General features: G+C 42.5%; 1 protein-coding gene across 1 annotated transcript in view; it reads right to left on the minus strand.

The window, feature by feature from the left end:
* Positions 1-25,110, minus strand: part of DNAH14 (dynein axonemal heavy chain 14) — a 340,790-nt gene that overhangs the window by 85,195 nt on the left and 230,485 nt on the right. The window contains 9 exon segments of the mRNA XM_040347836.1: positions 665-700; positions 702-751; positions 754-862; positions 4,516-4,602; positions 6,590-6,763; positions 8,360-8,530; positions 11,835-12,002; positions 19,249-19,389; positions 20,468-20,596. Of these exon segments, the coding sequence (XP_040203770.1) occupies positions 665-700; positions 702-751; positions 754-862; positions 4,516-4,602; positions 6,590-6,763; positions 8,360-8,530; positions 11,835-12,002; positions 19,249-19,389; positions 20,468-20,596 (1,065 nt within the window).

The following is a 25,110-nucleotide window of genomic DNA, read 5'->3' on the forward strand; positions in this document are numbered from 1 at the left end:
TGGAAATAATATCCCTACATGTTTTCTTTTTACTCCATACAGTTACCTGTTACAAAATCTTTCCCAATAATGAGCCCTTGAATAAGTTAAATGTGAACTAGGTCCTTGTCAAGAAGGGGTTAATACGTAAACACGTAATAATGTAATAATTAAATCTTGCGTGCATTACGATGGTATAATGTCATGGTGTATAATTATTAAGCTTTTTGTATACTTTATATTCTAGTCCAATATTGTTGTATTAGCCCTGCTTATTTGCCTTGTCTTACTGATTGTATGGCATTGCTGATACTGTTTCGTATGACTTTGTACTGCAAAATCTTTAATAAAATGTTTATAAAAAAAATAAAAAAATCTTGCGTGCAAATGCGCCATTAACCACAGTAAAAAGCAGTTTATTTGTTAGTAATGATTAAGTAGCTTGATTGATACATAGGATACATCTCACCGCCATATGTGAGCTGAGAAAAGATAGTTTTTTCACTTTGTGAGGATAATTGGCGGTTGAAAAAGCTCTTTTGTTTTGCCTCCAGATAGAACATCAGAATTCCAGTCGTTTTTAAAGCTGAAAGTGTCATTCTTTTTCAGCATTTCTTAATAATCATAAAAGATGTTGCTTTGGGAGGACTGGCTAAACTACATATATTGATAGATGACATCTTACCTTAATGATGTCAGAGCCTCTAATGAGGAGTACCACGGTTCTTGCCTTGCAGTCCAGTTTCCTTGAATACTTTCTTCAGCTCCTCCTGAATTCCGAGTGGCTGTAACTCTGCGTTATGGACAACCGAAAGAGCTTGCAATCTGAAATGTAGCAGGCCAAGGCTGCACTGCTAACTTTCCCTATTCCGTCCAGCCCGACCTGCACAAACAGATCACCACAATGTTATTATTCATTTATAAAAATCATGGAGTTTTTTTGAAGATAGTCAGGCCCCGTACACACAGTCGGACCGAACTGATGAGAATGAACGAAGTGTCAGTTTCATCGGACCAAACGACCGTGCGTATAGGCCATCGGTCTGTTTTCCTTCGGTCCAAAATTTTAAAACATGCTTCAAAACCGAACCGATGGACCGCTCGGACCAAACCGATGGTTAGTACAGAAAAGCATCGGTTCAAAACCCGCGCATGCTCAGAATCAAGTTGACGCATGCTTGGAAGCATTGAATTTCGTTTTATTCAGCACGTCGTGTGTTTGACGTCACCACGTTCTGACCCGATCGTTTTTTGGAACGATGGTGTGTACGCATCATCAGACCATCAGGCCACTTCAGCGGTGAACCGATGAAAACGGTCCGTCGGACCATTCTCATCGGTTTTGTCCGACCGTGTATACGGGGCCTCAAAGGCAAGTAAATACCTACACTGAAAGAGCACCCAGCCGTTATGGTACAGTGTTCTGCCCATAATGTAAACAATTTCTAGAGCACTGCTCTCCCAGCCTTTTTCGTGGCCAACCAGCAGGGCCTGTTGCCGCCTAGCTGGGCTGTTCCTGGAGCCCGCGGCTGCCCTCTCAGCCTCTTTGCAGCCACCCATTCAGTTCACAGCATGGGTGTTGGCGGCAGAGACTAGAGGTCAGCTGACTGGTGAGGAATGTGAAGTGGGAGGGGCTGGAAGAGACCCTATCTCCTGATTTCAGCATAGGTGTCACTGCTGCGAGACATCACAGAGCTGGAGACAGAGTGAAGCCGGAGACACAGTGAGTAACACTACTGCTGAATTATAGTTGCCATTAAAAGTCCCCACTATAGTTCTCAGAACGGCAGAAAACCTTGATCAAGAGCACTAAGTTGGCTGATCGGAATTCCCCCAGCACTGCCACTGATCCCACACACCCCCACCAGCACTTGCCGACTTATCAAACTGCCGCCCAGCTCTGCCACTCATCCTATTCCCCCCACCAAGGAGTAAGAGAGAGAATAAAAATAAGAGAATAATGGAAGGGAGATGAAAAGAGGGTGAGGAACAAAGAAAAAGGGAGAGAAAGAATAAGAGAAATAACAAGAAAACCACCTAGAGAGAGGGATGGGAAAAAATAAATAAAATTAATTAGGATAGAGGGAGATAAAAGGGAAAGAAAGGAGAAAAAAGAGAAAGAATGGTATATCTTAAAATGTACATAAAGGGTTTAATTCTGTACGAGTGGAAGGGACTCGGGGAATGCTAAATAATCATGGGCTTTCGGCCTCACCCATTGGGGTTTCTGCCCTTGGAGAGAGAGCGTTCTGACCCAGATCGGTTCAATATCCTGAGTGGAGCGACCCATCTGAACCATCCAACAGAGCCATCCATCTGCACAAAACCCAGGGTCCGCTGTGACCACCACGCTTTACCTGACTTGGCGCTAGTATTAGCACGCAAGTCCACCACAGCTGGTAAAGAGTACCCTTCTTTATTTCCTATACCAACGTGGAGATTGCCTACAGACAAGCCATTACCACTGTTTGTTTGAATTACATCATCTGTGAAGTGCATTCACCTTTCAGCTGGAAGCAGTTTCATGAACTCTCCACAGATCATTGAACTTTGATTGCTTTTTTGCATTTATCCAGTGTTTTCCACTAGCTTGATCGCTAGACACATATACTTTGGCTCTCATGAGCTAACTTCCCATTTACCATTCACTACACAAGTGTTTCTTCAATTGTTTATGTTTATATAACATTTTTTTCACATTAATGTTTTTTAGCGCTGCACTTTTTTGTATTTATTTGCCTGGACTTTGTTTGTTTGTGTGCTGGCTGCTTTTTGGGTCATACCTCTTATCACTAATTTTTCTAGTTAGCGCAATTTTTCCCCCACATATCTGATTGACAGCAGCGCCAGCCAATGGCTGCGCTGCTCTCAATCCATCCGCTCTAGCCAATCAGCGGCCAGGCTGAGCGGCGAAGAGGATCTCGGGACCGCGCCCGGGACTTTCGACGGGTCAGGTAAGTAAAACGGGGGCTCGGGGGGGGGGGGGGGCTTCAACATCAGATGTTTTTTCACCTTAAAGCATAGATTGCATTAAGGTGAAAAAAAAAATAATGTGACAAGCAACTATGCTTAATCACTGTGGTTGCCTGTGCTTGGTGCATGCCGTTTGACTTTTTAGGGGGGCAGAATGATTTCTCAGCAAAATAAAGCATGGAGATATGAATGGATGGGGGAGTTTGGTTTACATATTAAAAATAAAATAAATAGCATTTTTGGTTTGTGGTGCTCAGATGCAGGGTAGTCCTGCTTCAGGCTTGTAACAATGTTTGCTAAAGTTAATGCTCCATGTCCTTTACAGTCTAATAATGCCAGTGCCGGCCCAAGACATTGTGCTGCCTGGGACCAAGAATGAAATGCTGCCCCCCCCCCCCCCAGAAAAAAAATCACGCCAACCAAAAGGCCCCCACATTCATTATTTTATATCATGATAACTAAAGGGGACCCGTCATGGCTCTATACATGTATAAAGGAGTATAAAGAGGACCTGTCATTGCTCTATACATGTATAGGAGTATAAAGAGGACCTGTCATGGCTCTATACATGTATATAGAGGACCTGTCATTACTCTTTACATGTAAAGGAATATCAAGAGGACCTGTCATGGCTCTATAAATGTATAAAGGAATATAACGAGGGCCTGTCATGGCTCTATAGATGTATAAAGAGAACCTGTCATGGCTCTATACATGTATAAAGAGGACCTGTCATGGCTCTATACATGTATATAGAGGACCTGTCGAGACTCTTTACATGTAAAGGAATATAAAGAGGACCTGCCATGGCTCTATAAATGTATATAGGAGTATAAAGAGGACCTGTCATGGCTCTATACATGTATAAAGGAGCATAACGAGGGCCTGTCATGGCTCTATAGATGTATAAAGAGGGCATGTCATGGCTCTATACATGCATATAGGCGTATAAAAAGGACCTGCCATGGCTCTATACATGTATCCAGGAGTATAAAGGGACCTGTGAATTGCCGGCGGCCACAATGTCTTTTGCGCAAACTAATGAATGTATGCTAATTGTGTTTTTTTTTGGTACCAAAAATATGTAGAAGAATACATATTGGCCTAAACTGAAGAAAATAGTTTATTTTTCAAAATGTTGGGGATATTTATTATAACAAAAAGTTAAAAAAATATATATATTTATAGCACAAAAAATAAAAACCGCAGAGGTGATCAAATATCACCAAAAGAAAGCTCTATTTGTGGGAAAAAAAGGACATCAATTTTATTTGGGTAGAGGAGCTGGCGGAACGGGCTGGCGGGCATCAGTATGCTGCCCCCCTAAAAGTGCTGCCTGGTACCCATGGTACCACCCGGTCCCATCATAGGGCTGGCCCTGAATAATGCCACTGTTTAATATCTTGGCAGGATATATTAATTGGGTTCTTTACACAAATTAGGTGTAAAATTGATTTCATTCCTGATTAGCAGTAAAAAAACAAACAAACTGGGAATTGTTATTATATATCTGAGCAGTACACATCCCAAGATGAATTGATGTACAATAAAAGTTTTCAATACCAGCATCATGTGACCTCCAGGCTGTCTGAAGACTCTAGCTGCTCTTATGATGTGCTGTACAGCTTCAGTGAAGAATACGTATGTATCCTGTATAAATAGAACAGAAAGCAGATTTAGCATAGGCACGAATATATCCATTAACTGTATACTGTACTTCATTCATTACTATAGTTTGTTTGCACTGCGTAAAGCTGTCTATAGTGTCCAAGTGTACACAGTTAGCTATTCAAAATATAAACCGTAGGACCCATTCACACCACCATAGGAGAATGCGTTATGCATATAGGGGCAATCCCGCACCACCTGCCTCAATGGCAGGCTAAAACCTTCCAATCATACTTGGTTTGTAGCGCATCGCAACATGTGGAAACATACTTAAAGTTAAAGTCTTTTTTAATAAAAATTACATAAAAATGACAAATATGTTATACTTACCTGCTCTGTTGCAGTGGATTTGCACAGAACAGCCTGGATCCGCCTCTTCGTGGGTCCCTTTTCTGTGATCCTGGCCCCTCCCCTCCTGTTTAGTGCCCCTACAGCAAGCAACTTTCTATGGGGGCACATGAGCCGAGTCACAGCTCTGTGTGTCCATTCATACATGGAGCCCTAGAATAGCTCATGTACGAAGAAAGTATTAAATAGTTAAAAAAAAAGAAAAATTAGAGGTCAGGACATTGATATACTTGCCTCTCCCCATTCTGCAGCTCTGTGACACCGGTGGACATCGAGTCCGCGAGTCCCACAGGCACGGTCATGGAGCTCACGACCGGGGCGCGTGTGCTCGCCCAGCGGGAATTTTAAAGTGAGGTAAATATATGTTACTTTGCCCAGCCCTGCCATTCTACCAACGTAAGTGTACAGAACCCGGTCCTTAACTGATTAAGGGTGGATTTTATCCGCATTAGATGCACAATATTTCTGCCAGAATAAACAGGGCTTTTTTTTTTTACTTATTCAACAGACATAACAAAACACATTTAATGGGATATTTAACAGAATAAAAGAGATCAAATTTGAAAAGTTCATTGTTAGGCCTCATTCACATGAACATAAGCCCTTGCCAAGGGCTGTTTTACCACCATGGATTGGATAGGTGTTCTGTACACCTTGTGCAGGCAGCTTGTTCAAATCAATGAAAGGCTATACAGAATTCCAAGTGCATCCATGTGAGTCAGCAGACTGCGATCTGATCTTTTCATCGAACCCATATACTGCCAGAAATATTGTCAGCTAATAACCTCCTGTACACTCTGCCGGACCTGCATATTCTTCCTAGAAATCTCTCCACTAACCTCTCCACTTCTGTAGATAAGAGAAGTGTTCTATAGTCTGTCCTAGGGCAGGGGTCTTCAAACTACGGCCCGGGGCCCGATATGGCCTTTGGGGCACTAATCCCCCCACTGATACAAGACACTATTCTGCTATCGAACACCAAGCACCATTTCTCCTACTGACACTAATGGGGCACTATTCCTCCTTATGATACCAACGATGAGGCACTATTCCTCGAAACTAATACCAAATGTGGTGATGTTTACTCCTACTGATGCCAGAAAAATTTCCACAACCGCTGGCCAAGGATCCGGCCCTCCTAAAGACTCAAGGACAGTAAACAGGCCCTTTGTTTAGAAGCTTTGGAGACCACTGTCCTAGGGTAACAATGTTGCTCCTCCATGGATTCAACAAAGTGAGTAAATATTGTTATTCTCGGACAGGAAGTGTGTTAGTGGCAGGATCACCAGGTGGAAGTACAGGAAGAAAAGGCTAAAAAAATTAAACAAATACAATGGTATTATTTAATAACTGGTAAGCTGCAATGTATTCAAATTTTGTTCTTGGGTTTAGATGTTCTTTACAGAATTTAACACGACAACACTGACTGTGTCTGTTTATCACTATAAGAGGAGAATATAGAGGCTTTAGAACTTAACAATTGGATTGTGAATGGCCAAGCCATGGAAGAGCACAGGTTACCTGTCAGTGCAGAAAGTTCTGTGTCAGAGGTCTATTTTGTCAGCACAGCAAAGAAGGTGATTCCATAAAATAATAGAAAAACACAGGGGAAGATACTTACACCAGAACTGGGGGAGTTCATTCTCATCTTCATCCGGTATTCCTCCAGCTTAGATACAAGCTGTCTCTGGTTGGTGACTGGTCGGTACACCCTGCTTTTTGCTGTCGGGCTTGTCTCTAGAAAGTCTACAAACTGAACTGGCTCTTTCATCAGCTTCTCCTTTGACCAGGTAATCTACAACAGAAACATTTGCAAATGAAGATAAATTTTTTCAGGGGGAACTTCTGGCTCAGACCCTTTGGTGCCTGCTCACCACAATCACTTGTAAACACAGAAGTCTGGTTTTTGTGTTTACAAGTGACAGCTCTGCACTCTGTGTATAACCCCCTGAACTCTGCATTCTGTATGTAATGTAATCCTGGTATTTAATGCCCCCTTAAGAACCTTCTACTGTTTTTGAAATCTGAACGGGGTCGTGGTTGAGTTCCTGCACCTATTTTCTGAGAAAAAAAGCTCTGGTTAAATGTGTATCAAAAGGTGTGCACAATCTTATGCCTTGTACTCACAATCGTAATTTCCTTCTGGATAAACTCCCACGGATTTTTCAGACGTAATTCCGTTTAAGCTGTCTTGCATACACACTGTCACACCAAATTCCGACCGTCAAGAATGTGGTGACGTACAACACTACGACGAGCCGAGAAAAATTAAGTTCAATGCTTCTGAGCATGCGTCGACTTGATCCTGAGCATGCATAGTTTTTTCAGTCGGAGTTCCATACAGACGAATGGAATTTCCGATAGAATTTTTTTCCATTGGAAAAAAAGAGAACATGTTCTCTTTCTAAGTCCGTCGGAAAACTCAGATGGGGCACACACACGGTCGGAATATCCGATGAAAAAATTCCGTCTGACTTTTTTCATCGGAAATTCCGATCGTGTGTACGCGGCATAACCCTGCCGTTGAGAAGGACCCTTGCCCTCTGTGTGGAAGGAGTGGTCCATCTGCAGAGTTTGGACATACCCCTTACTGAGTCACAGCTAGAGCTGCTCTGCAAATAGCAAAGCCAATGCTCCCTGCTGATAACCTGTAGATACGACTCAGCAGGGGACGTGTCAGAACACTGCAGAGAGACTACCTCTTCTACACAGAAACCCCTTTTCTATTGGGGCCAGGCTTTTTAAAGAAAACAAACTATGACACAAATTGCACACATTTTTGTTTTAATGTATCCATGATGTATTTTGCTGATTTACATTGAAAGTTCCTCTGGGGATTGAAGAAAACTTGTATTGAGAAAAATATGAGAGCTGTCATTGCTGACCTAATCTTCTGCAGATTCTAGCTGCCTGACCTAGCCACTGGATTGTACTGATTTAGTGGCTTTAAAACCTTTTGAGTCACTAAGCTGGAATAGATCAGGAGAACACGCATGGAGATCTGGAGTTTTGGGCTCACTTTGATATAACTTGTCAAATATAACTTGTAGGTTAATGACGCAAAGTTGAGATTGAGACAGCCAGGCAACTGGCATTTCTAAATGGTTGTCAGAAATGGAAGCTCATATATTTCTCCTAGTACAAATTTCTTTAACCTTAAGTTTTATTTATTAAAAAGTTTTACTGTTTTGGGCTTTTCAGTTAACCTAAGATGCAGGCTGAGGATGCCATACTACATACAACTGGCTGCATGGATTTTCTACCCAAGCATAGTTCTGTAAACCAGTGTGATAAAAGATAAAGATTTGGCTCACATCCCATAAAACGTGTCCCTTAACAGGGTTTTAAAGTCCCTACCTGCTTCACCTCTTGCCAGATTGTTCTTTTTTACCTTGAAATAATTGTGCAGTTCATCTGACACACACTGATAGAAGCACACTCTGTCGTCTTGATCCACAAGGCGATCGTAAAAAACACGTGTAGCTTCATGAACAAGTAGCTGGGCCGCCATTTCCTTTGTCACAATAACTGATTCGCTCGCCTGCAGCAAACCTTGGAGGACCTGTTGGAGTTTGAGGCAGTGATATAAGAAGATTACATTAGTTTGTAAACTGACCACAGATCAAAATTGATGATAAAACTTGGAAACATGACAAAGTCATCACAATAAGGGATTTTGCCAATGGGCCTGCGGAGTCTGTTTAGTGTAATTGTAGCCATACTTCCTCCGCCAAGGCCCCCCCCAGACACAACATACAGCTATCACTAACTTGTGTATATGGCGGTGCTATCATAAACACAAGTGCAGTGTATGCGCATATAAAAAAAATAGCAAAATGTCTATTTTTTGCATGCACCCGCTGCCAACTGGGCAGATGAAATACAGCTGCATTTATGCTGAACAAGCTCAGCTAGTCCGTATGCAAGAACCCTGGGCCAGATTCACAGAAGAGATACGACGGCGTTTCTCTGAAACGCCGTCGCATCTCTCAGAGTATCTATGCGACTTATTCATAGAATCACGCATAGTTACGCATAGATAGCCCTTAGATCCGACAGGTGTAATTGTCTTACACCGTCGGATCTTAGGATGCAATACCTCGGCCGCCGCTGGGTGGAGTTTGCGTCGTATTCCAGCGTCGGGTATGCAAATTAGAAGTTACGGCGATCAACGACTGTTTTCGCGGTCGTTACGTTGGCGCAAGTCTTAGTTTCCCGTCGCAAAGTTAAGCAATCTTTTTCATTGCTTAACTTTACACCAGCCATGTTAAAGTATGGCCGTCATTCCCGCGTCGATTTCGATTTTTTTTTTCAGCGTAAGTACGTTCCGCACGTCGCGATTCACAAACACGTCGCGCCGCCATAATTTCGCGCAAAGCACGTTGGGAAAATTGCGAACGGAGCATGCGCAGAACGTCCGGCGCGGGAGCGCCTAATTTAAATGGTACCCGCCCCATTTGAATTGGGCGGGCTTGCGCCGGACGTGTTTACGATACACCGCCGCAAGTTTACAGGTAAGTGCTTTGTGGATCGGGCACTTACACTGAAAACTTGCGGCGGTGTAACGTAAACGGGTTACGTTACAGGGCCGCAATTCTACGTGAATCTGGCCCCCTGTTCCTGCTGTGTTTCAATGGAGAACATCAATGTGACATGATATCCAGTTAAGGCCTCCTAAAGTTTGTTGAATTGAAATTGAACCTTTGCTTTCAGGGCAGCCATCAGAAATTTTGATGCCCCTTACACAGCTTTAAGCCTGCCCCCCCCTGACCTGACCACCAACATTTTCTAGGGCCTACCCACTGGCCGTACCACCGAATCTGCTCACTGACATCCCATACCAAGTCCCACTCCTCCTCCTCCCCATGTCCTCTTCCTCCTCCTCCTCCTTCAGTCCCATCTTCCCATATCATGTCCTCCTCTTACAATCTGATCTCCCTCATCCCATGTTGTCTCCTCCTCTTCCATCTCATGTCGTCTCCTCCTCCGCCCCATGTCATCTCCTCCACCTCCACCCCATGTCGTCTCCTCCTCCTGCACCCCATGTCGTCTCCTTCTCCTCCATCCCATGTCGTCTCCTCCTCCTCCGCCCCATGTCGTCTCCTCCTCCTCCACCCCATGTCGTCTCCTCCTCCTCCGCCCCATGTCGTTTCCTCCTCCTTCACCCCATGTCGTCTCCTCCGCCCCATGTCGTCTCCTCCTCCTCCATCCCATGTCGTCTCCTCCTTCTCTGCCCCATGTCGTCTCCTCCTCCTCCGTCCCATGTCGTCTCCTTCTCTTCCTCCGTCCCATGTCGTCTCCTCCTCTTCCTCCGTCTCATGTCTTCTCCTCCTCCATCCCATGTTGTCTCCTCCTCCTCCATTCCATGTTGTCTCCTCCTCCTTATCCCATGTCAGTAGGGCAGTGAACTGTGTCAGTCATTTTTTTATTATTGTTTTTAAGACCCCCCGGTAGCAGAAAGGAAGTAATAAATCAGCAGAAATCAATAGTAGCAAAAGCTGATACCTTGGGGGCCTGAGTTGCTCAGGACATCTGGGCCCCTTGGGATGTCCGGGCCACTTACATGAGTGTGGGCTGTACCCCCCTGATGGCAGCCCTGTTTGCTTTACCCTTGCAACTCCCAGCTCATATAGTAATTTTCTTGTTGCTCGAGTGAGTAAACAGTAGAAGCCCTGTAAAATCTGACTTAAGAGTTTACACAAGTTTGAGGACTCCCTCCCGCTTCCATGTGACAGCACTCAGGGACTGAGTGGCCATTTACCAAGAAAAAGCCTGGCATGTGGGAGGAAATGGAATAAGTCCTTTCCATAAGTCCCATAACTGGAAATACCAAGAATGTCACTTTGCTTTCCTTGGTTAACAGAGTATCTGGGGAGAAAAGGCAGTTGTGCGTGCAAGCATCAAAGGAAACCTTTTGCTTTTTCTTGCATAGGCAAAGCACAGGTTCGATTTCAAGTGTAAGATCACCTTTTTTTAGAAAAAGTCAGCTAACAGCATACACCCCCTATCTTCTCCCTCTTCTTTCTGCAGCACTTCCAGGACAGATCAGAACGATTCTGATTGGTCACAGCCACAGATCATTGCATATCACCCATTGAGGTAAGTACAATTGAGATCAGATGGTGTGATTGAGGGTGCATGGTGTCAGTTAACCTTTTCATTTTACAGAAAAGGTGAACTAACCCTTTTAAGCAGGGGTCTCAAACTGGCAGCCCTCCAGCTGTTGCAAAATTACAAGTCCCCTCATGCCTCTGCCTGTGGGAGTCATGCTTGTAACGGTCAGCCTTGCAATGCTTCATGTGACTTGTAATTTCGCAAAATCTGGAGGGCCGCCAGTTTGAGACCCCTGCTTTAAAGTATGTCTAAAGCATACACTTCTTTTTTACTGTTTTATATCTCGGATAAAGTAAGTAATGGTTAAAACCAACGTCAGATTTCTACTAAAATTTTGTATCATTTCAGAGATTTGTCTTCACTTCCTGTACTGTACACTCAATAGGATGTTAGAAAAATTCTCACCAAAGTGGGGAAACTCTCCTTTTACAATGTTGTCACCAGAAAAAGTGTCCCTATTGGAAGATTTTCCCTTTACTCCTGTTCTGGTGACAATTCAAAACTCTGCCTTTCTCTCTAACTTTTAGTACCAGCGTGGTCATCAGGACAAATAGAAACTTTACATTTCACTAATGGGGATATAGAAAGAAATAAAAACCTAACAGAGGTTCTAATAATTTCTTACTTTATCCAAAAAAAAAGAAAAAAAAGTTTTGCCTTTGGATACACTTTGGGATATTTATGGACAGTAGGAAAGTAAACTGGTCCTGTAATATGAATATTTGTGGGGCAGTAGGAAAGTAGACGGTTACCTTAAACAGGTCCCTGAGATTGAAGGTGTATTGACACTTAGTGGGGGTAGGTAACAAGCTCTGACACGTCTTGTAGTAGATGGCAATCGCACAGGATGACAGTAACTCTCTGCACTTCTGGATGTCCACTAAAAAGTTCTGGTTCAGCAGAAATGAACCCAGCTGTACCTAATGGGAGAGACATACATGCATTAAAATACGTTTCCACAGTTAAAGCAAAATTCCAGCCTGTAAATTTTTTTGTTTTTTAAAGTTAGCAGCTGCAAATACTGTAGCTGCTAACTTTTAATATTAGGACATTTACCTGTCCATGGATCCCGCAATGTCGGGACCCCAAGCCGATTCGTCAATCACAGTTGGTTTCCTACTACTAATGCACAAGTCATGCTGCGCTTTCTGAATGGTCCCGTCATCGGAGGAGGAGGGGCGGGACATGAAGCAGATCTTACCAGGAAGTGGGAGCGGTTACCTGTGGGAGGGGTACCTCCCCCAAAAAAGGGTGCGAACAAACGGAGCTTCCCCCTTTGGGTGCAGTTCTGTTTTTATTGAAAATAGAAACAAGCTATTTCAATAAAGCCCAATCCCTGGCTATTTTTTGGATTTCAGTTGGTGGCTGGAGCAGATGGCAGGTAAGACATTAGGGAGATGTCTCTATAAAGAGGACCTGTCACTTGCCAGTGCACATAGGGGGTTGCTAGCCCGTATGTGCACAGACACATAAGAAATAAAGTTAAATGAAAAAAGTCAAGAAATAAAATAATAAAAAAAAAAAAAGTAAAAACAACTCCTATGCCCTGCACACGCCTGCAAATGTAAAAATGTAAATGTGTGTGTAATTATAGGTCCCTCATGATGAACTGTAAAGGCATTGCTTACTGATAATTTTGGGTACCTTAGATTTTTGACGTTTCATAGGCGTGTGCAGTTTTGAGGCTGGCACATTTAGTATCTATTAGACATGTACACACTGAAATATTTTGTTTTGTAATTTAGTTTTCGTCCAAAAAATGTATTTATTTAGTTACTCCCGAAATTAGTTTTTATTTATTTTGTTTTTCGTTAAAAAAATGCATTCGTCCGAAAATCCAAATTAAGGTCGAAACTGTCATTGAAGGCTTATGGTGTCTGTCGAATGTTCGCAGAAGAAGAAGAATAAAAAGAAGAAGAAGAAGAAGAAGAAGAAGAAGAAGAAGAAAAAAAAAATTTGACTCTTCATGTCTCTCTATGGCCCCGTACACACGACAGAGTTTCTCGGCAGAATTCAGCGAGAAACTCGGTCAGAGCCGGATTCTGCCGAGAAACTCTGTCGTGTGTACACTTTCGGCCCGATGGAGCCGCCGAGGAACTCGTCGAGAAAATAGAGAACATGTTCTCTATTTTCTCGTTGTTCTATGGGAGAACTCGGCCCGCCGAGCTCCTCAAGGGCTTCAGGGCTGAACTCGCTGAGGAACTCGATGTGTTTGGCACGTCGAGTTCCTCGGCCGTGTGTACGGGGCCTAAGTCGAATCTTCATGTCTCTCTATGTCAAATCTTTTCTCTCTGTGCATTGTGATTCCACCCACTAGCCCCTACATCACTACTGTGTTCCTGCAGAGCTGTATAGCCATCTTGGCTAATGGGAGGAACCACACCCCACCACACAGATTCTTTAATTTTAGTAGCTCTGCAAGACAGTGACCAAGAGTCATAAGTGACCAGGACTGGAAAGTATTATTCCTGATCTTTTCAGAGTGTTTTTTTGTTTTTTTTTACGTTTTTATTCAATATTATTTTTTTAATTCTTTTTAACCACTTTTTTTTTTCCCTCAGTTTAGGCCGATACGTATTCTTCTACCTATTTTTGGTAAACAAAGAAATTACAATAAGCGTTTAACGATTGGTTTGCGCAAAATTTATAGCGTTTATAAAATAGGGGATAGTTTTATGGCATTTTTATTAATAATTTTTTTTTACTACTAATGGCAGTGATCAGCAATTTTTTTCATGACTGTGACATTATGGCGGACACATCGGAAAATTTGGACACATTTTTGGGACCATTGTCATTTTCACAGCAAGAAGTGCTATAAAAATGCATTGTTTACTGTGAAAATGACAATTGCAGTTTAGGAGTTGTTTGAGAGCATGTCACACGACCACACAATTGTCAGTTAAAGCGACGCAGTGCCGAATCGCAAAAAATGGCCTGGTCGTTTGACAGTGGTTAAACAAACTAGCCATTTTAACAAACATGGCCCTACAACTTTTCTGAGAGAAGTTGTTTTATGTTCCACTTTACTTATGCCCACAAGATGTCAGCAGAGCTTCATAAAAAAATAAATGAAATTACAAATAAAAAAAAAAAAATTGGATTACACTGCACTAGGCAAGATAGTACTGAACAAAGAACAAGTACAAACCAGAATCCCTTCCAAGCAATCACCCATCATTTTCAAAAAAACTTTTAGGTATGAGTGTCTTCTGGAGTTGGGTTATGTTCTCAGACATACAAATGTAACATATTTGTCCCAATTCAACCTAAGGCCATCCCATCCTTGTTTTATATCATTGCAGGTTAAAATCTTATGCAAGTTTTAATAGTGTTCATTTGGATATTATCGCCTCTTTCTCTTGCCAATATCTTGCAATGTTACTTTACTGTACTATACTACACTGAATGACCAGATGGATGTGTGCTTTAAATTGCAAAAGCTGATGCTTAGGAATGGCAATTTTTCCATCTTTGCCAAATTTCCCAAATTATACCAATGTAAGTATGTATGCACCATACCTATGGGATCCCTGTGGAAGCTGGAAATCACTTTAGTAGACCGCTACTCCAGGGATCTCTACTGGTTACCAGGTCCTGTGCTGAGCGCTGCCCTGCTGCATTGTGAATACAGGAGGCCGCTCGCTTGGCACAGGTGCCATTCAGTGAATGCAAAGCGTGCTCTGAACAAAGTGCAGAGGTGAAGCGGTGACGTCACAATCTTTACTTCATCTAATCAAATAATAATACTATTGAGAAAGTTTAAATAATGCAAAGTTCTCTAAATGGCATTTGTACTGAGCTGAGCTGCATGCAGGGCAGCTGCTTAGCACAGGACCTGGAGGCTCGCGGAGATCACTGTAGTAGCGGTGTCTACTACAGTGATTTCCAGCTTTCACATAGATCCCACAGGTATGGCACATACATACAGTGGGGAAAATATATATTTGATTTCCTGCATATTTTGTAAGTTTGCCCACTTACAAAGAAATGAAGGATCTATAATTTTTATCATAGGTGTATTTTAAATGATAGAAACAGAATATCAACCAAAAATCAATGTATAAATTATATAATAAATATGTATTGATTTTCAGTTCAGTGTGAAAAATAAGTACCGTATTTGCCGGCGTATAAGACGACTGGGCGTATAAGATGACCCCCTAATTTTCAGCTAAAATGTTGGTTTTGGGATATACTCACTGTATAAGACGACCCCCTTCCTACTAGTCATGCCTCGCCTCACCTCACTGTGCCATTACATGCCAGACTGTGCACCATTACATGCATCACTGTGCCCAATTACATGCATCACTGTACCCAATTACATGCATCACTGTGCCCAATTACATGCCTCACTGTGCCCAATTACATGCCTCACTGTGCGCCACTACATGCCTCACTGTGCCCAATTACATGCTTAACTGTGCCCCACTACATGCCTCACTGTGCGCCACAACATGCCTCACTGTGCCCAATAACATGCCTCAGTGTGTCACCGATTACCTTATCCGTGACATGCAGACCGCGTCCGTCCATTTTTCAAAAGCCGCGCCCCTCTTTCTGCTGTTCCGTGATAGGCCGAACACTCCGCTTCCCAGGAGACACTGTGTTTAGTGTTCCGCCTATCACGGATGCCCTCTCGTCCGAGACCGAGGACAAGAGGGCAGTGTTCGGCCTATCACGGAACAGCAGAAAGAGGGGCGCGGCTTTTCAAAAAAGGACGGCCGCGATCTGCATGTCACGGTCCCGGATAAGGTAAGCATTAGGTTACCGGCGTATAAGACGACCCCCGACTTTGAAGAAGAATTTCAGGGGTTAGAAAGTCGTCTTATACGCCGGAAAATACGGTATTTGTTCTCCAAGCAAAACATGACTTAGTACTTGGTGGAGAAAATCTTGCTGGCAACACAGAAGAAAGACGTTTCTTGTAGTTGGTGACCAGGTTTGCACACATATCAGGAGGGATTTTGATCACTCTTATTAACAGATCACATGCTGGAAGACCCATCCACAACTCATCTTCAGTGTTCTGGCTGAGAGAAGAAGGTTGGGTGGGTCATAGATGGGTCTTTCAGCATGACAATGACCCAAAACATACCGTCAAGGCAACAAAGGAGTGTCTCAAGAATAAGCACATTAAAGCGGAGTTCCGGTGACAATTTCACTTTTTAAATATAAATACCCCTGTAATACACAAGCTTAATGTATTCTAGTAAAGTTAGTCTGTTAACTAAAGTCAGTTTTGTTAGGTTGTTACAGCATTTAGACACTTTATAAAATAGAAATTGACTGGGGCCATCTTAAGTGTGGGCATCATGAAGCCAGAATGTATGACTTCCTGGATTTCAGCCTTGCAGATCTCGCACATGCTCAGTGCTGCACAAGCAGTGTAGTAGGTTTCAGATCAGGTTTCAGCACCTGTACTGTCCAAGTCACATGATTCTTCGAGACTGGGGAGTGCACAGACTCCTGGAAAGTTACACCCACTACATTCCCAGGAGTCTGTGCGGTGTAGGTTAGGAAGCTTAAGCACCTAGGTGCAGGAAGTGGGAAGATTAACTATTCTGCCTAGCAACAACACTTTGAAGGCATCTAAAAAAAAAAAAAAAAATGTCTTAAAGGACTAATGACATTTTTTTAAAACTACTGATGTAATGTTATATTTATGGGTGGAACTCCACTTTAAGGTCATGGAGTGGCCTAGCCAGTCTCCAGACCCTAATCCTATAGAAAAAGCATGAAGGGAGTTAAACGTTGAGTTAGTAAGCGACAGCCAAGAAACCTTAAGGATTTAGAGAATATCGGAAAAAAAAGCGGACCTGAGATGTGTGCAAACCTGGTTACTAACTACAATAAACGTCTTACCTCTCTTCTTGGTCCTGGATAAGACCCCTCAGGCTGATGCATTTTGAAGGACTGGCCTTCTTCAGAGCTCTTTGAGGCTCTGTAGTGTTTAGAAGAACTGGTCTTCTTCTTTAGAGCTCTTTGAGGCTCTAAAGAAGAAGGTCAGTCCTTTGAAATGCATCAGCCTGAAGGGTCTCATCCAGGACCCCCCATTCTTAGGTTCGATGATTCAAGCAACCGAAGAAAGATAGACATTGTTATGATTTTATTCATATCTTTTAATAAATCTGTTGGATAATGCACTAGGCCAGCGTGCTCTCTTCTTTTTCTATTCTCACAGCACTGTCAGGATGACCCCAGTCCTAGAGGTCAGCAAGGCATCGTATGTCGTATGCGTATGTTTCCAATGTCCGTGCCGGATATGACGGCTTCAGAATCCTGAAGTCCCTATACGTCATATACGGCACGGACGTTGGAAACATACGCTGGCCTGCAGACAGCACCATTCCACAGTTACTGACAGCTGCACGGGGACGTTTTACATTAGAATGTTTTACTAAGCTGATCACAATTTTAAAAGGAGTTTTACCATATGATGCATGAGCTGAATAAAGGTTTTTAAAGGCTCCTACACTATGAAGAGTCTTCTGTTTATGTATTTCATGCTTGCATACCTTGGATTGCCAGTGTTACCATAGGAAGTCCACCTACACAGGGAAAGCGTCCAGAGACCACGGTAGAGGGATAGGTCCCCCCCTTAAGTGACCTCAAAGCACAGCTGACTCTTTCTAGCCATATGGTAGAGAAGTCCAACTCATCTGGTGAGTGCAGACCCGCTAGCAGTGGAAATAAAGTCACTTTTTGAGCACGGAGCACCAAGCACTTTATCTCCGCTGTATTTGCACAGTTTACCACGAGTCACTTCATAATTTATGTAAGAAGTCACCAATAATCAGACATTGTTGTAATTTTTGAGTCACCAAGTCACAGATTGTCACTTAGAAACGTTTGTTTATTGAGCTAGTTACTGTGTTAGTTACCAGTGTTTGCATTCATTTTATATATATAGTTTTCTTTGGATGTAGTGGGGTCAGCGCTGTTTAGTCTAAATCTAATGTCACATTTGTCCCCCAGCCAGGGGACAGTATATACAGCAGCGGCCGGATACAGTCACACTACACTACCAAGGCACGAGTATCACTTAATTTATAGACATGCTCCCTATACCTTGGAGGTTCCAGGTATTTTTTTTTCTCTGAGGGCAGCTCTGAGGAACTTAGTGACCAATTGCCAAGTGCCAGTGCTGTGATGTAAGAGGAAAAGAAGCTGGTCACGTGCTCTGCCATTCCGTGAAGTTCTCTTTACCACTGATGGTTGAATGTAGTGTGAGAGCAAAGAGAAAGCAAGTATTTGCTGCTGGTGTGGCTGCAATTAAAATGATCTGCATGGGCAAAGCATGGGTTTGCTTTGAATTCCAACCATAGTTTAAGTAGACACCCCTACTGGAGCTATTTTTCCCCCACAGAGAAACCTCCCTGCATTTCATTTTGTGACGTGGGATCTGTGCATTGCTCCCTGTGATCCATGACAACAGGATCGACTGATCATGTTATCTGTCAGCTCTCCTAAAGCTGGCATGGGATGGTTGCAGTGTTACACGGATGCTGCATAATGGAGGTGAGTATGTACATGTGCCCCATATTATCACAGACTGTGGTCCAGAGTCTTGAGGAAGAGTGGAGAGGCACAGAATCCAAGTTGCATGAGGTCCATTGTGAAGTGTGGGGTATTGTCAAGAGGAAGATGAGAGACACCAGACCCAACAATGCAGAAGAGCTAAAAACCATTATCAAAGTAACCTGGGCTTCCATAACACCCCAGCAGTGCCACAGGCTGATCGCCTCCATGCCATGCCGCATTGATGCAGTAATTCATGCAAAAGCAGCTGCAACCAAGTATTGAGTACATACCATACTGTACTTTGACATACTTTTCAGTAAGCCAACATTTCTGTATTAAAAACCCTTTTTTATATTGGTCTTATTCAATATTCTAGTTTTCTGAGACACTACATTTTGGGTTTTCACTATCTGTAGGCCATAATCATTCAAATTAAAAGAAAGAAATGCTTGAAATATATCACTCGGCGTGTAACACATCTATATAAAATATATGAGTTTTACTTTTTTAATTGAATTACTTCGAATAATTAAACTTTTTGATGATATTCTAATTTTATGAGATGCACCTGTATGTTTATTATTTTGCATACTCCATAATTCTTCTTTAAATGTTTATCCATACTGTATTCTTGTTTACCTGGAATATATGCTGCAGTGCCTGCACAGATGGGTGAGGCAGGGTGAACATGCAGAAATGTTTTAGAAGACGGGGGCTCAGCTCATTCCTTCCTCCACCAGGGGGCGCACAAGCAGCAATGAGAGAGACATCCTGGATGTTCTGGAAGAAACAGGTAGTTGCTGAATTAAGATTTTATAATATTTTGGTAAAATGTTTAAAAATACCCACTGACAAAAGAAGCCCCCAGTCAGTAGAGTTTTGCCCGAAAACAAAACATGAGGCTATTTCTCTAGATACCAAGCAAAACAAATGCCCTAGGTGGGGTGTTTTAAAAAAAAAAATGATAACTATTGTTATACTGATATGGCCAGGGCATTAATATGTCTTTTCTAGTATATAAGCAAGACATTTTACACCTATTGCTTAAGGCTGGGTTCACACCATTGCCGCATCCAGCTCACAGCAGGGGTCCGGTGCGTCCTGGTTCAACGTTTCAGGTCTGATTTCAGCCCGATTTGGGCAGAATTCGGACCTGAAACAGACCAAAAGACGTACCGGACCTGCTGCAGAGATTTTTGAACCGGTTTCCTTAGAGAGACTGTCAAAATCTCCTGCTATTGCGAATTGGATGCGGGGAACCTGTATCCAATTCGTAATGGTGTGAACCCAGCCTAAAACAACTGTTTTCACTTTAGCAGATACATTCGGAAATGAGCAGAACTGGATTATGAGCAACAGAACATTTTCCATAATTTTTTGAGCCAACAAATAAAAAATAAAAAAAAAGAATTTTGCTATTAAAGTCCCACTAGGATCAATTTAAAAAGCTACTACACCTGCATAAGGATCATTAGGAAAAAGTGACAGATATTTTAAATCAAGTTTAATGAGAGTTAAAAATTACAGTCAAGTGACTGAAATAAAGATCCATTTCTTTGTTTAAAGCTTTGTGAACCCTATGTTACAATAAAACACCAGCAGTAACTAAATCATTGCTCTAACCAATGCCTAAGCTCCTCTAATTTTTTTGCTTCCATTTTTTTTTCTGACATTTTTAAAGTGTCTGTCCACCTAAAAATAATATTTTAGTTAGGCCCCTTTCACACTAGGCGGATCCATCTCAGCGGAGTCCGCCAGCTCAGCGGTAGATCTCTCCGTGGATCTCCGCTGAGCCAGCAGATGACAAGAACTAGTACTAGGAAGCATAATCATATAAGGAAAAAATAAAGATACCTACCTTCCAGGTAAGTGCTTTAGTGTCATAGAAGCCACCCAGTTCTAGTAACTGACGAATCAGCTCTAGTGGTGGCTGAGCGCCATATTGTTCAGGGTTTGGCATGTTCAGGTCATCAATAAATACGGCCATCTAAGAAAAGCCATGAAGAAAATAAGAGACATTCAGTTACCCCAGTTAATTTGGAAACATTTCTTAAAATCTATTGCCACTTAAATTGTATTTGAACCCAAAAAAATACTTGCTCACATTTGCTTCTTATGTATAGCAGTGAATGATTATTTTTAAAGAATAAAAGTTTATTTGCATTTTAACAAAGCATAGTACGGAAACAGCCATCGGACCAAATAGTAGCATAGACCTTGGCCACAGCAAAAGACAAAGTCAATCAGTCATATTAAAGTTCCCAATTATACAGTAAACCCGGAGACTAGGCCATATAGGAAAATTGGTGAGGTTAATCCCCTGTCAGAATAGGAGTAAAAGTATATACAAAACTGACTAGGACGGTGGCTTAACCATCCTGTCAGGCTGATAGGCTGATATACCTAATGATCCTGACAGTTTCTGCTGTTGTCTCCCTGTGAAAGGGTGACAACGCTAACCATAGGTTCCCAAGGCTATGGTAGTGGTGTCATTCTCACATATGTTGTCCTTCTGCATCAGAAGTACAGAATGCTGTGCATGTAGGCAGTGGCGTAGCGTGGGTTGTCAGCGCCTGGGGCGAGGTAAGTCATTTGCGCCCTCCTGACCCATGGACTTACCTATTTTCAGCTAGCTCCAGTCTGGTCATATGATCCACTGTGTGAGACAGCGGTGGCTGTAGGGTAGAGGAGAGCGTGCTTGATAATGACTGGAGTGGTGACATCATGCAGATGTCCCATCTCTTGTTGGCGCTCCCTCCTCTCCACACTCATGACATCGCCCCTCCAAATTTTGCGCCGGGGGCGGTGGCCCCCCTTGCACCCCCCACGCTACGCCACTGTATGTAGGGTCCTGTTAGTAGGATCCCCTGCTTTCCTTTAACCACTTAAGGACCGAGCCTGTTTTTCAGACTCAGTGTTTACAAGTTTAAAACAAGTTTTTTTTGCTAGAAAATAACTTAGAACCCCCAAACATTATATATTTCTTTCCTAACACCCTAGAGAATAAAATTGCGGTCATTGCAATACTTTTTGTCACACCGTGTTTGCGCAGCAGTCTTACAAGCGCACTTTTTTGTGGAAAAAAAACTATTTTTTTAATTAAAAAAATAAGACAACAGTAAAGTTAGACAATTTTTTTTTATATTGTGAAAGATAATGTTACGCCGAGTAAAATGATACCCAACATGTCACGCTTCAAAATTGCGCAAGCTCGTGGAATGGCGTCAAACTTTTACCCTTAAAAATCTCCATATGTGACGTTTAAAATATTCTATAGGTTGCATCTTTTGAGTTACAGAGGAGGTCTAGGGCTAGAATTATTGCCCTCACGCTAATGATTGCGGCGATACCTCACTTCATATGCTACTCACGTATGCGTTCGCTTCTGCGCGTGAGCTCGTCGGGACGGGGCGCTTTAAAAAAAAAAACATTTTGTTTTCTTATTTATTTTACTTGATTTTATTTATTTTTACACTGATTTTTTTTTTTTTTAAATGAGTCACTTTTATTCCTATTACAAGGAATGTAAACAATCCTTGTAATAGAAAAAGGCATGACAGGTCCTCTCAAATATGAGATCTGGGGTACCTCAGATCTCATATTTAGACTAAAATGCAATAAAAAAAAAAAAACACTGCCCAAAGCCAACACTAACAATACTAACAATTCCCCCACCCCCTGCCCCCACACTGACGGGAGAGGATAGAGGGCTTGATCTGCACCTCTTTCTTCCACCCCTTCCCCTCTGTGTCTGCCCACACTCCAATCCCCAGCGCTGTGCCTCAAAAAAGGATAGTGGAGGGGTCAGAAATTGGGAGTCTAGCAGCCTCAGATACATCTGGATGAGAGGTGCTGACTGCCAAGGGGTGAGTGAACTCACCATCCATTCCTGTCTGGTGGACAATCTCCAGTTTCCAGGCAGAAAAAAATGTTTTTATAATATAAAAGTGCATGCAGGACACTGGACAGACCACTATGGACAAAGGGGGTGTGTAACTATCTTATACAGTACTGTAATCTGTAAGATTACAGTAAACTGTATGTGTACTGTGTTTTTACTTTTTTGAATTTGGCGCCAATCACCGCCTCCGTGCGTCGTAACGTCGCAGGGAACGGAGCTCGTAGGCACTCGGGCACTGTAAATCGAGCAGAGGAGGACACAGCTCGATCACACAGTGGGGAGACATCGCAGGATCCAGGGGACAAGGTAAGTAAATTCTGCCTGGATACTGCGATGCAATCCCCAGTCTGGCTCGGGGATACCGCTAATGGTACTGGAATTCCACCCCGAGCCAAACTCGGGATTACCGCCAGGGAAGTTGAGGTGATAATTAAGGGGTTAGTAGGGTTTAGGGAGCAATGTGTATATATAAGCCTTTTTCACTAGTCGAAATTTTAAGGTGTATGTATATGGGATTTAACACCTTTTATCCCAATTGTAGTTTTGATATGGTGTTAGTGGCTAATGTTTATTGCATTGCAATCTCCTGTATACTCTTATTCTAAGGTTTTCTGATTTTGTTTTGCTGATGATTGTTATTCATGGCATTTTTGTACCCATTCATATTGTCTTGTTATTTTGTGTTATTTTAATGCATACCAATAAATAAAGAAAAAAAAGAAAAGAAAAAAAGGCCTTGATCGAAAAAAGGTTGAGAAGCACTGGTCTATACTACCATGGAATCCTGTAATTGTAACTATATTTTGTGACATTCACCCAGTGACGGGACAAGGTCACCCAGTGTCCAGGGCAAAGAAGCCATACTGCGCCCCCCCCCCCCTTAATTATGTGAGAACTTAGGGGATGCTACCCCCAGCAGTCATCCGCTTGTCAAAATGCCTTGTATTAGAATAAGCTCACTGGTGGTTCCCCCCATCCATAAAGTTAACTGATGTGCCCAGGGAAGCCATCCCCTCCTGCCCACCCCTTGTCCTGGCCCTGCATACACCAGATAACTGGATGTAAATGTTCTACTTGAAACAATAAACAGATACAAATATAGTAAAGAAGCAGGGAGAGGAGAGAAGGCATCAAATACACTGCAAATTATATTATAACAATCAGGTAGCAGATGTGTGAGTAAAATTCAATAATAAACATATTGAAGTGTAAAAATTTGGATGTTGAAACATTTCTGTTATTTAAGCATAACGTTTTTAGCAAGGAACAGAACAATCCTTTATGTGTATGGGCATTCTGCTGTAGTCATTAACCTCTGATGTCTCTGCCTTGAAAAAGCCACAAATATCACCTGAGTTGGGAACAGAAAACTGCAGGCTGCACAGGGAGCCCGGTCATCATTCAGGGAGTGTGCAGCTATTGGGACATTTATTGTACTCTCCAAGCTTCTGTCAGTGTAGGGCAAATGGATAAAACAAACAATTACAATAAAAAGTAAGAAAGATAATCAATACGAGATATTTGGAATGTAAAAGTAAAGGCCTCTGTCCATGGACTTTTGGCTTGTGTCAATGGTATTTGAGAAGCATCTAAGATCATTTAGAATTCGTTGATAGGCACATTTGACTTATGTGGGGCAGGGCCGCCATCAGGAATTATGGGGCCCCTTACACAGCTTTAGGTATGGGCCCCCTGGAGCAGAGAACCAGGGGGGGGGGGGTGCTGCTGCCTCAAACTGAGAAGCGGGGGGGGGGAAGTGAATTGAGAAGCGGGGGGGGACACAAATTGTGGGGTTGCCCTGGGGACCTCTGGGCCCTTTAATAAAAAGAAAAATGAAAAAGAAAGAAAGAAAAAAAATATATAAAAAAAATTAAAACTATTTATTTTTTATAAAAAAAAAATAGTGGGGACCCCGGGGTCCTTTAATAAAAACAAAAAAAAAAGGATAAAAATTAAAAAAAAAAGTTTTATAAAAAAATGGGGGGTTGCCATCCGGGGCCCTGGGGACCTCCGGGCTCCTTACAAAAAAAAAGGGGGGTTGCCATCCGGGCCCCTTACAGGTGTACTGCCTGTACCCCCCTGATGGCGGCCCTGATGTGGGGTGTCGATGTGGTGATAAATGTTAGTAACTGTTGGTGCCAAGGGTGAATTCCTGTGATCCACTACATGCTCCCTGCTATCATATTACGACTCACTGGAACTCTATTGTACAAGACAAAGGGGTTGATTTACTAGAACTGGAGAGTACAAAACCTGGTGCAGCTGTGCATGGTAGCCAATCAGTTTTGGTAAATCAACCCCTGTGTCTTTTAACACTGCTTTTATACATTGACCCTGTTCTGGACATCATATCATATTTGGTTATTCGAAGATTCGGATGTACCCGAAAACCGCAGAATGAAATAGTAACAAATTTTGTTGAAATTTGTTTCATTTATTCGTTTTCTAATGAATTCCGAATTTTCAGAACGTTTCGAATTCAGATAGGTCAAAAAATTATCAACCAATTTGAATTCTGTGTGAAGATTAGCTAGTTGTTTTAGAGCGGGTCGGGAAGCGGGCCCGCCGTGTCCTTAAAGCGGAGTTCCACGCAAAAGTGG

The sequence above is a fragment of the Rana temporaria genome, chromosome 4 (assembly GCF_905171775.1).
Source record: "Rana temporaria chromosome 4, aRanTem1.1, whole genome shotgun sequence".
NCBI classification, from domain to species: domain Eukaryota; kingdom Metazoa; phylum Chordata; class Amphibia; order Anura; family Ranidae; genus Rana; species Rana temporaria.